Source organism: Falco peregrinus, chromosome 9 (assembly GCF_023634155.1).
Source record: "Falco peregrinus isolate bFalPer1 chromosome 9, bFalPer1.pri, whole genome shotgun sequence".
Classification (NCBI taxonomy): domain Eukaryota; kingdom Metazoa; phylum Chordata; class Aves; order Falconiformes; family Falconidae; genus Falco; species Falco peregrinus.
In genome coordinates, this window is record NC_073729.1 from 28,997,433 (window position 1) to 29,008,709 (window position 11,277).

Consider the following 11,277-nt stretch of genomic DNA (forward strand, 5'->3'; position numbering starts at 1 on the left):
TTTGTCAGAGAAAATAAGAATGATCATTAACCTTGCTGCTTATGAAATAAATGTAAACTTCACTTTTCCACTTGTCTTTCCCATGGCATCCCCAGCAACCTTCCCTCATTTTGCCAGCAATTAAAGCTCAACCCAACCACCCAACCAAAGGCTGTTACTAATAACCTTTAAGCTCTCTTCCCACTGTATGGGTGGGGAAAAAACCAGGAGGAGGTATTTTGTGACATAGTTCAGGTATTTTGGTGACAGGGGCTCTTCAGTCCGTTTACTTCGGTATGGATTTGAGGCTGGATTATGTACGTTATTTATAGACCCAATCTCTCTGGCAGCATCATGTGAGTACAGTTTGCAGCCATGCCAGCAGCTCAGTGCTGGTCGATGCGTGAGCTTCCCCCTGGCAAAGACCAAGGATGCCCTGCTCATGGAGCTGGCTGCAGGACCAGCCCCAACAGCCCCCTTATCAGCTTGGAAACTATTGATGGCAGGCTCTGGTCTCCATGTAAGGGCTTGATCCTTCGTCTGCAAGAATTTATTTTAACTGCCACCATTACTCCCTGAATTGTGATTTGGTGCCATGTCTGAATGGCAAAAGAGACTTTATCTACAGTAGCATTGAGCGTGATGCTTTACTTCTGAACACCCAAGAATGCTAACGTTATTGTAGATTATATTAAGGAAGAATTCAGTTTGTATTTTCAGCACTCTTCCCTCCCAAAATACACTTTCCCTGATGGTCTCTATTTTCCTTTCCTCTTCCCAGAGCAGAGAAAATTTATTAGGATTTCCTCTGTGCTCGTGGGACTTGGCTGTTAAATGGTGGTGGTTGTGTTGGATTTTGCCTGTCCTGTTATTCCGTTGCCTTCCCTCCATCCTGCAAATGGCTTATTGCCAAGTCTTATTCATCTCTTGAATTCATATTGTTAATAAATGTCATCTGAAATCTCAATATCAGTTCCCCTTCAGGGGAAAGAATACTTTATGGAAACAGAGTGCCTTTCAGTTCCAAGCATGGAGTAAAATTTCTGCTTGAGCAGAAATTCTGAGGTTTCCACGAGGGAGGGAGCTCCTCCATCCTCCGGTGTGCACCAGCTGCTGCAGGCAGGGGCCGGTGCTGCTGTACAGCCTCTGCTCGCTCCCGTGCCTTCAGCTCCGTAAAACCTGCTAATTTTACCGAGCTATAATCAAGCCAGAAACACATCAGTGAGTAGTACTCCAGAATATGTTTTAGACATGGAAAAGAAAATGATGAAATGATGAAAAGGGTTTGTCCATACCCTTTTGTAAATAAGAAAAAAAATGTCCCAAGTCAAAGGCACCAGGCTGGTGTCGGAGGTTTTCCCCTTCCAACACCACAGTTCAAAAGGTCTGTCAAAGAAAATAGGAGTTTCAGACTGAAACCACCTATGGGCACGTGCGCAGCATAAGCGTGGGCAAAATAGAGGGGTATAATCTGCTGCCGCCTTCGTGTTATCTTTATTAGCAGCCTCATTTAATTGGACTTCCTTCAGGTTAGGATACTGCTGATGTCAAAATGCAATGCCATCTGCCAAAACATTTTTGGGAATTGTTGACATTTCTGAAAATGTTCTCTGTGCCGCAGGACAGAGTCCACTTCAATCTCCTTTCATAGGTGATGAGAAGTAGGATGTTAATTGTTAATGTATCTTACGTTCCCTGTGCAGACTGGCAGGTAGTTCTAAGAGAATTTTTGTTCTATTTTTCTGTTTTTTCCAGAATAGATTGTATGAGATGAGGAGCACTTAGCTTTGGCAGACTCTGATCTCAGAAGAAGGTTTGTAACTGCATGCAGAAGATGCGTGCAAATTTGTTCCTAACTTGCATTTAACTTTATCGCAACTAAGCTCTGAAATTAAGCAGCTGTGTTGACAAATGGCTGTGATCAGTGAGACACATACTTATGTATTAATTTGTTCACACAGCTAAAGTAACCTGCCGGCACAGAAATGCATGCATGGCTCTGGGAGAGAAGCACAGGAGTGAGGGGTGCTTCTCCTCTTGACTTTGTTGCACTTCAGCGTCTGCTCTGCGCAAAGCAGGTCCTTAGATACTCGAGTGAGAGAAGTGGAATGGGAAAATGGTGTTGCCAGGCCAGACTTAGCAGGTGCCTGCACCTGCAGAGAAGGAAATAGGAAAGGCAACCTTTGAAAAATCTGATTCAGCTTATATCTTGTCTTGCTGATCAGTTGGGTTTTTGATGTTAGTTTCCTTTTTGATGTTAGTTTCCTTTTTTTCAGTGTCTTCATCTGAGTTTTGGTTATTTTCTTGTTTTACCATCCCCCCCCCCGAGACAACTGATGTCATTGTCCAGAACAAAAGGAAATTAAAACCACATGTTTGAAATTATTGTAAAGTTTTTAGTCTCTGAGAAATGACTGATCTTTCAAAATTGTCAGCAGTTTCAAATTTATGTACGTTATAAATATATTTGCTGTTACTTGTGCAGTGTTAAAAGGCTAATCAGCAGTGTGAGGAACAGAAGAGCTTTTAAGCACGGGATCTTGAAATAGTGTGGAATTAGTTCTACATTTATATGTATTTACAAAATATTGTGGCACAGAATCTTTTCCTGTTTTCATACAGCTTTGTTTTGCAAGAGTCCTCCAGACAGGTGTTCCTATGCATTGGCGTAAACGTTTTAAACTGCAGATCCAAGTTCTACAAAGCGACAGAGTTGTGCTGCAAGTATTATTTGCTTTATTTCTTGTTTCCTTTTTCTTCAGTAAGTGGTGCTTTGCAGTCTGACTCTTTGTTGGTGTCACTGAATAAGATGATGTTGATGCATTCCCAGAAAACAGTAAACTTTCATTTTACCTTTTGTGGGACAAAGAGGATTCCTTAAAATTTGAGTCTGGCTTTCTGAATTTTAAAGGGTATTGTATTTGTTGCTAGCTAAGAGGACTTTTGGCTGTTTTATGGCTTCTCAAACACTGCTGAGTTCTGCAGACTTAATGCTTCCCCCTCAGTTCTCCACATCAACTGAGAAACAGTCCCAGCTCACGTTTGCCTGCAGAAAACCTTGGTGTTGACTGGAGGGTGGGTTTCGATGCTTTTTATTCCTCCTCTGAGTTTTCTGTTTCTTCTTTTAATTTCTTTTGTCTGTTAGTGTCCAGATTTATGGCCAGCATTTGTTAGTGCACGGAGCTGAGGTGCTGGGTGAGCTGTCTGTGTCCCAAGCCTTTTCCTCCACAGAACGGGAGGTGGCAAGATGTGCCGGTGTTCACAGCTCCACAACCCATCAGCACCTTTCCCAGCTGGGTTTGAAAGGTACAAGGGCTGCACGCAGATAGCGAGGTGCCTCTGGGCAAGGAGTGGATGAATGAAGGCTGCTGGTGGTTAATGGTTGACACGGGACAGATGGGTTGCAAGGCTGTTATAGGCACCAAAACCCTGTTGGATTGAAAGGTATCTATCTAAAAATCATATGCTCAATTTCTTGCAAACTGTAGGCACTTTGTTGTTAGTTGGGATGGAAAATCATTTAGCTGATGCTGCTTCTGGGAGCACTGTATCATTTCTGCCGGTCCCTGAAGAAAGTTCAGGTTTTGCCATGACACTGTTTCAAATGGGACCAGGTGATGCAGAAAAGATCTTCTCGAGAAGTCATCATCAGCACCAAAACAGTCACATTTTTAGTAATCTTGAAATATGTGGGAGCACTAAGCTAAGGTACCCGCTCAGTCTCGCCATCCTTTCAGCACACATTAACAAAAGAAACTAATACTAGGCAATGTCTAATCAAAACATTACCAGGAGCTGCCATTTGGCAGCACCACGAGGTGGTACCTGGCAACATCAATCCTCAAAGAGCAGTCAATAAAGTCCTGTCAGTGATGTGAGCGTCTGAGCGCTCGGCTTTGGGGAGGGCTGCTTCCCTCCCGGCTGCTGATGGGGAGCCGGCGGCAGGGTGCATGGGGCTGGGGTGTCATGCCCAGATGCAAGGCGCCGGACGGCTGTGCCCTGGGAGGCTCCTCCAGGTTTAGATGGTGCCTTTCAGCGGGGCTGCAGCTCTTTCCGCTGCCTCCTTTGGAAAACGGGGGACGGACGTCTCAATGTTTTCTTGCTCTCCCTTTGGCTTGCTAGCTGCTGAAAAAGTTGCCTGGGAAGACAGGCGTGCGTGTCTGCATAGCAGGCGATTCCAAGAGGAGGGTCTCCAGTAACGAAGCGTGGTGTCTGCTCAGCTAGGTGAGAGCTGGGCAGGTTTGTTATGACATAACTCTTTGGGGAGGGGGGGGGGGGGGGCTGTGGCAGAGGGGCGGGGGGGAAGAGAGCGAGCGAGCAGCGGAGCCCGCAGCACCCCGGCAGCGGGATCACAGCGGAGCTGCAGCTCGGGGTCGGGTACCACCGCTCCGCGCTGCCGCTCGGAGCATCCTGGATCCGGCTCGAAGGGGAGAGCGCGCGGGCAGCGGCGATCATGGCAACGTCAGATGGGTTTATTTCTTCATGACCTCTCTCTTCTCTCGCTCATCAATAATTCACCTGAGGGCTTTCCCCCCCCACACACACCCTCCGCCTCCTCCTCGCTCTCTTTTTTGATGCGGAGAGAGGGGAGAAAAGGGGGCATCGGGGAGTGTGTGCGGTGCCGGGCAGCTTTTTGCGGCGTGGTTTAAAAGCTCGCGGAAGGACGCGGGGTAAAAGCACGACAGGAAAAACAAACCGGCACCGAGCGGCGAGGGGGGGGTGGGGGGTGGGGGGGGGCGGCGCGGGGGGGCGGCTGCCCGCAGGACCCCCGACTTCGGGCGCCGCGTTACCGGGCGGCGCGGGCGTGCGCGCGGGGGTGTGCGCGCCCGTGTGCGGAGCGGCTGCGGCTGCTGCCGGCGCTGCCTCCCGCTGCGGCGCGGCGCGGTGGCCGGAGCGGGGCGCGGAGCGGCGGCGCGGGCGGCCGCGGGTGCGGACCATGGGCTGGCGGCTGCTGCCCGCCGTGCTGCTGGCCCTGGCGCTGGGCGGCCCCGCGGCGTGGGCGCAGAACGACACGGAGCCCATCGTCCTGGAGGGCAAGTGCCTGGTGGTCTGCGACTCCAACCCGGCCACCGACGCCAAGGGCTCGTCCTCCTCCCCCCTGGGCATCTCCGTGCGGGCGGCCAACTCCAAGGTCGCCTTCTCGGCCGTGAGGAGCACCAACCACGAGCCCTCCGAGATGAGCAACAAGACGCGCATCATCTACTTCGACCAGGTAAGCGGTGGCGCCGGGGGGATCCCCTCGGGGCCGGGGTGCCCGTGTCCCCCCTCCGCGGGGCCTCCATCAACAGGTGCCGCCGCCCGCTCGCCCACTCCCCCGCTTCGCCCCTTTCCTGAATTCCAGCAAAGAGTTGGGGCGCGGGGGGCGGCTGCCTGCGGGGAGCCCCCGGGGGGGCCGGGCAGGTGGCAGCGGGGGGAGCGGGGCCAGCCGCCCCCGCCAGGGCACGGCTCGCCGCCCGGCGCTTCCCCGCGGGACGGGGCGGAGCGGGGCGCGGAGCGGCCGCCGTCGGGGCGGCGGGGCCATGGGCGGCCCCCCCGGCCCCTCCGGCAGCTCCCCGGCCCCCCGGGTGCGTGGGGCCCTGAGCCGCCCCCGCGGGTCCGCGCCGGGAGGCGGGGGGCGGCAGCCGGGGCTGGGCGACCCCCGGGAGCTGCCCCCGCCGGGCGCCGGGCGCGGACACGGCCCCGGGAGGCCGGGGGACAGGGCTGCCCCGGGCAGGCAGCCCGCCTGGCTTTTTAGACGGCTCGTGCAGCCTTCGAGGGGGGAAATAAGGACAAAATTTAAGGAAAAACCACATAACTTTTCTCTAAGGCTCAGAGGTTCATAGCACAGCTCCGCTCAGCCCAGCCGCTGGCAGTAACGTAGAGATGCCAGCACACATTTCATGTACCAGCTCCCGTCCTAGGGCACGTCCAGAGTCATTGAGACAGATGGTTATTTTTCTTCCCACGCCATATTACAATGAACAGTAAATTGTCGTGACAACTGAAGCCAGACATGTCACACAGCTTATTGCTAGCGGTGTAAATTACTTGAACTTCATGGCCAGTCTTAGTGGCTTTCTAGGGCTGTGCCTGGCATAAAGGAACCTGAAAACATCAATTAAAAATAACGCATAACTAAGTGGAAAGAAAGAAAAATTTAGTTGTTAAATAAGCTATTTAGCATATGGCTGATGCACCCATTTAATATGTTCCCCTCTGTTACCTGTCTCGGTTTAATCAAACCAAATTATTATTAGTGCTCACAAATCCCAATACAGCGGCGAAGGCTCTCAGGCAGTTTTTGCTCAGATGTGCCAGGTATTCCATTAACTCGGCTTGGCCATAAACTGGTGAATGAACTGTGTCATTCACGCATGTCCTTCCTCACAGCTTGATACTTACGGGAAGACGGTGCTGACTTGACCATCACTTTTTTAGCCAAAAGCAGTGTGACACTCCCTGAATTAGGGTTTTGATGTCATTTTTTGGGGAATGATGAATAAAACTGCCTTTCCTTAATCTCCTCTGAACACACAGAGAAGAAAGGTCTTGAAGGTACGATATAGTAGTGAAGTAAGAAATATTTTCCACACTAGTTTGTTTATAGTAAAGTTGCACTATAAATATAACTAAATATCCATTTTATGAGTAATATTCCAGCTTAATGGAGAGAATGATGAATAAAACAGCATAGATGTAGATTAAGAAATTTCCATGGGTGAATAGTTTCTAAAGTTAATAGACTGTATTTTTTATTTAGCACTGAATGTCTGTACTAATTCCCATGCTATATTTTTTGTTTGTAGATCCTAGTAAATGTGGGCAATTTTTTCACATTGGAGTCTGTCTTTGTAGCACCAAGGAAAGGAATTTACAGTTTCAGTTTCCACGTAATTAAAGTCTATCAGAGTCAAACAATTCAGGTACGTTGATCAAGTATGATTATAAAATCTTTTACTTAAATTGTTTATTTACAATAGGGTCTTGACTGAGCACAGGAGTATTTAACACACTGTCAAGAAAAAATAGCTTAGTTTAAAGCAACCTGTGGTGCAGAGTTCCTAGCAGTAGAATAAATACTTTTAAACTGAACAGCTGTAATAAGGCAGTATCCTCAGTTCAGCTAAACTGCCATAGCTTCACTTCTATACCATAAGAACTAAATGTCTGGGGTGATAGAAAGTATTAAATAGAGCGAATCATCCAAGAGTAAAATAGAGCTCTAAATTTCACTTAATTGCATAAATACTATTGACGAGTCAGGTTAGACTCGCTGTCTCGAGCAGAGTTCTGGGGCTACGTACCATATTTGACTGTTCCTGTAATGTTTGGTGCCCTGGCTGGCAGCTCACGATGCCAGGGAGCTGCGTATGGCATCAGCCGGCTGTGGACCAAGGTTAGTTAAGGTGGTCTGCTTGTTCTGTAACTACACCAGAATGTTATGTCTCTATAGGGATGTCTTCTAGGGAGCCTTTATAGCAGTTTAAACTTTTTTTTTCACCACATAATACATAAAAGATGTGTCATATATTAAAAAAAATAATAAAGGAGTGATTCTGCACTTTCTCGTGTAGCTTAATAGCAGCTGAACTACCTAATTAAATACAAGTATGTACTAGCGTAGAGGAAAAGCTTCCAAGTTCCTGAATATTCGCTTGCTGAGCCAACAGTAATTTCCTTAAAGTACATTCTTTAATCTTCGTGCCAGGTCATGCAGTTTCTGTGAAATACATACTGGCTTTCTAGATCTGGAATAACATCTGTGGCTTCCCTTGTTTCCACCCATGAGACCACCAGATTCCTAGAGTTATCTGATGCTTTTCCCCTGACTGGTCTTGCTCCTGAATGTGGTTGTCGGTGTACAAGGCTGAGATGAAGCAGATTTCAGCAGGAGGGGTGATGAGCCGTTTGTGGCTGCTCTGGCTTTGGGTTGCCGGGAAAGCTCCTGGGAAAAGTCTAAATGGTAGAGCTGGCAGAGAAGGCTGGGGCGAGACATCTTTGCATCCCTGGTGCCATTCGCCTTCAGTTTACAACAGGAAACCGTGGTTCCAGTCAGGTCAATGACAGAAGTCTTAAAGGAAATATTGACCTTGTGAAAATCTCTGTAATGAGCTTGTAAGAGATTCAGTAGGCTCAGACTTTGTTCCTTTCACTCTCTTAAATACTGAAGGTTGAAATGGCCTAGGGTGACTGTAAGTCAGCCAGCTTCATTGGGTTTTAAACACATATTGGCAAAAAACATGTCAAGGCTTGGATTCTGGAAGTCCAGTGCAGACTTTGGTGGTTCATGTACCAGGTACTCAGACCTGGGGGTCTGGGGCTCGTAAGAGGGAATGTTACCACCTGTGACACGGCCTGAAATCTTCCATAGATCAAGAGTCCCTAAAGTGATGGATGGGTTTGGTTGGCCTCATTTTGGAGCCATCCGGTGATGTGCCTTCTGCTGTGATTAAAATAGCCGTAAGATGATCTGCAGGGGAACCTGACCTAGAGAGATGGTGCAGAAGGAACGAGATGAACCAAACCCAAGCAATGAGTAAACTCTTGATGCCCTTTTCTTTGCATGTGTGATAACTAGGGGGGAGGACTAAAAAGTCATTGCAGTGGAGCAAACTAGCTTGCGTCTCAGCCACATGCAGACTTAAATGCCACTAAATCACCTGAAGGCTTCCTACGTAAGTGATATTACTATGCCCCTGGAACATCTGTTAGTGCCATTAAATATCATTAAACTGAAATTGGTTCCCTGGGGACATCTGATTAAGTGGATTTCCCAGATAGGAGAATCCCAAATCAGGGCCAGATTCTGCTGCCCTGACTTATGCTGAGCACTAATTTATTCTGTGGTGACTCCCATTAAAATTAATGGGAGCATATGCAAGGCCAGCATACTCGATATGAATAAGCATTTCATAATTCACCCCTATGACTGCATTATAGCCACTTAAAAAGAAAAAAGCAGAAGAAAGCTAATAGTCTGCTATTCAGGAAATGAAAAATGCCTGGATCCGTCCATTCCCCCAGCTCCTGCCCATCTTTATTTACAGAGGGTCTATGTGATGCTGCTTTCAGAGCAGAGGCTGTGCTGACTTTTACAAGTGTTTTATAGAAAAATGGATTTAGGACCAAAACACAGTGCAGTGGTTCGTAAAGGTAGAAGTCTGTTCTAGACTTTAAAACTAAGCCACTGTCAGTAGCGGAAGGGACACATATTTTGCTCTCAATGAGGTGTGAGCCCCCAGCCTGCTGCAGTACCTTTGGCATTTCGTTAGGTGCCTGTATCACTTCTCTGGTTGCCCAAGTTTCTTGAAAATGTCGTCTTTGCTAGCGCGTGTCTAAATAACCTGTTGAAGTGGGCAAAATGAGACAAACTGAGGTAACAGCTCACAGTTCCATATTACCAGACAGTTACAACACGTAAGGTGCCCAAGCATCAGATGAAAGCAGTGGGATGTTACCTCTGACACCACTGAGCCCGGACCACGGCAGCCAGGGACAGTGTCCCACTGGCCTCACGCAGCTGCAGGCCAAGCCCGTGCAAAATGGATGTGCTTGTACACTCCAAATAAATGTATTTTTTTTTTTTTAAAAAAAAAGCAACGAAGATTGGGACCTTAGAAGACCTCTTATGCTGTAGTTAATATTCAGTGATAGTTCCTGATGTTAGTTTCTGTTAATTAGAGCTTTTCAGTGGTTTTTCTCTTGTAGGTTAATTTGATGCTAAATGGAAAGCCAGTCATTTCTGCTTTTGCTGGGGACAAGGATGTCACACGTGAGGCTGCCACTAATGGAGTCCTACTCTATCTAGACAAGGAGGATAAGGTTTACCTGAAATTGGAGAAAGGTAATCTGGTCGGTGGATGGCAGTATTCTACGTTTTCTGGCTTTCTGGTCTTTCCCCTGTAAAGTCAATTTTCCTGTGACATTCATCCAGGTGTGGACTCATCATTGCCTCTGTTACATGAAGATCATTTTATCATCATGGGATTGATGTTTCTTGATTGGTTTTTCATGGGTGAATATGGATTCTCTTTATGGATTTTGGCCCCATCTGAACTACTCAGAAGTTTCACAGAATTTTGTGTGTTTAAATACAATAAATTTGGATTGAGACTAAAGCAGACGATAGATATCTATGCTTAATGTTATGGTCTAAAGCTGCCCGCAAGATTTATTCCGATTTCATTTGCTGGACTTACTGGATTCATGGGAGAAATGGATTTTCTTTAATTGTGGAAAGACTGGCAACCAGGTCTATGATTTAGGAGAGTTTGAGTTCAGACTTCAATCAAGAGTTAGTGTGTTGCTGCCAAAGAACTGTATATTGATATATTGGTCATACATGTTTTTGTCATTGGGACTTAACTGACATGATCTGTTCCATTGTCTTGAGAAAGGTAATTATTATTGATAAGTGGTTGACTTTAATTCTCCTCTGCGTGTAGTGTGTTGGATGGTTCACCCATATATTTATGCTCTGTCACCAGTCACAATCAAGTCTAGCCTACGTAAAGCTAAGAGGTTATGATTGTATTTTAGTTGGATATGTAAGGTATTCCTCTTTTCCACGTGCTGTTTTCTAAAAAGGAGAGCAGATTATAACCGTTAGGAAAAATATTCTTACCAGGGTTAAAGGTGATCATTCAGGTGCAACTTTGTGAAACAGATTTGCCCTGCAGGAAATCTCACACTCGTTCTTCAATTTTAATTAACATGATTGATAATAACTGCTTTATTAAAACCTAAGGGATTCCTTCCTTAGACACAACCACTTTATTAGCTGGAGATGAGATCCCCTTGTTTGTAATTACGTCTATTTTTCAAACCTTCTGTTGTGTTAAAGGTATCATCTGGTTTTGCCTTAACTTCACAACTGTATATAATTTTAGATCTTATGTTTAAAACAAATATTAAATCCAAATAGCTGGTACCTAACTTGGTGCAATATCTACATTTTTTTTGTACAGGTCATATGAATTCATAAACTTATTTATTATATCATTGTTACACAATAAAGATTAATATATGTTAGCTGAATTTTTGAGCTTTGGATTTTGGAAGTCACTTCATGCTATTTTTTTATTGGATGTAATTATTGTATGCAAAGTGTAAGCTTTTGGGATTCACAGAAACTGTCCTGGGAGGCTGGCAAACTGTCATAATTTAGTCTGGCAGAATCCTAGAGGTAATCAGAGTCATCTAGAAATAACCTATGCATTTTATTTAAAAAAAACATTTAGGCAGAAATCCTGGCTTCACTGAAGTTAGTGTTAAGAATCACATTGATTCCAAAGGATTTTGGATGAGACCTGTGCTTTA

At 46.4% G+C, this 11,277-nt stretch overlaps 1 protein-coding gene across 2 annotated transcripts; it reads left to right on the top strand.

Moving 5' to 3' along the window:
- The first annotated feature begins 417 nt into the window (after positions 1-417).
- CBLN4 (cerebellin 4 precursor) lies at positions 418-10,993 on the top strand. 2 transcript variants are annotated; one of them, XM_027784493.2, is made up of 4 exons: positions 421-5,191; positions 6,765-6,881; positions 9,667-9,802; positions 9,893-10,993. In XM_027784493.2, exons 1-4 carry the CDS (start codon positions 4,916-4,918, stop codon positions 10,099-10,101), a joined length of 738 nt encoding a protein of 245 aa, XP_027640294.2. In that variant the 5' UTR covers positions 421-4,915; the 3' UTR covers positions 10,102-10,993. The 2 variants fall into 2 exon arrangements, with proteins under 2 accessions (XP_055669984.1, XP_027640294.2); XM_055814009.1 differs by having other exon boundaries at positions 418-5,191; positions 9,667-10,993.
- Positions 10,994-11,277: the final 284 nt, after the last annotated feature.

Excerpts from the sequence above, each read along its gene's own strand:
- CBLN4 (XM_027784493.2), top strand. The coding sequence starts at position 4,916 with ATGGGCTGGCGGCTGCTGCCCGCCGTGCTGCTGGCCCTGGCGCTGGGC. Across the intron at positions 5,192-6,764 it reads GCATCATCTACTTCGACCAG|ATCCTAGTAAATGTGGGCAA; the intron begins GTAAGCGGTGGC and ends TTTTGTTTGTAG. Across the intron at positions 9,803-9,892 it reads TTACCTGAAATTGGAGAAAG|GTGTGGACTCATCATTGCCT; the intron begins GTAATCTGGTCG and ends ACATTCATCCAG.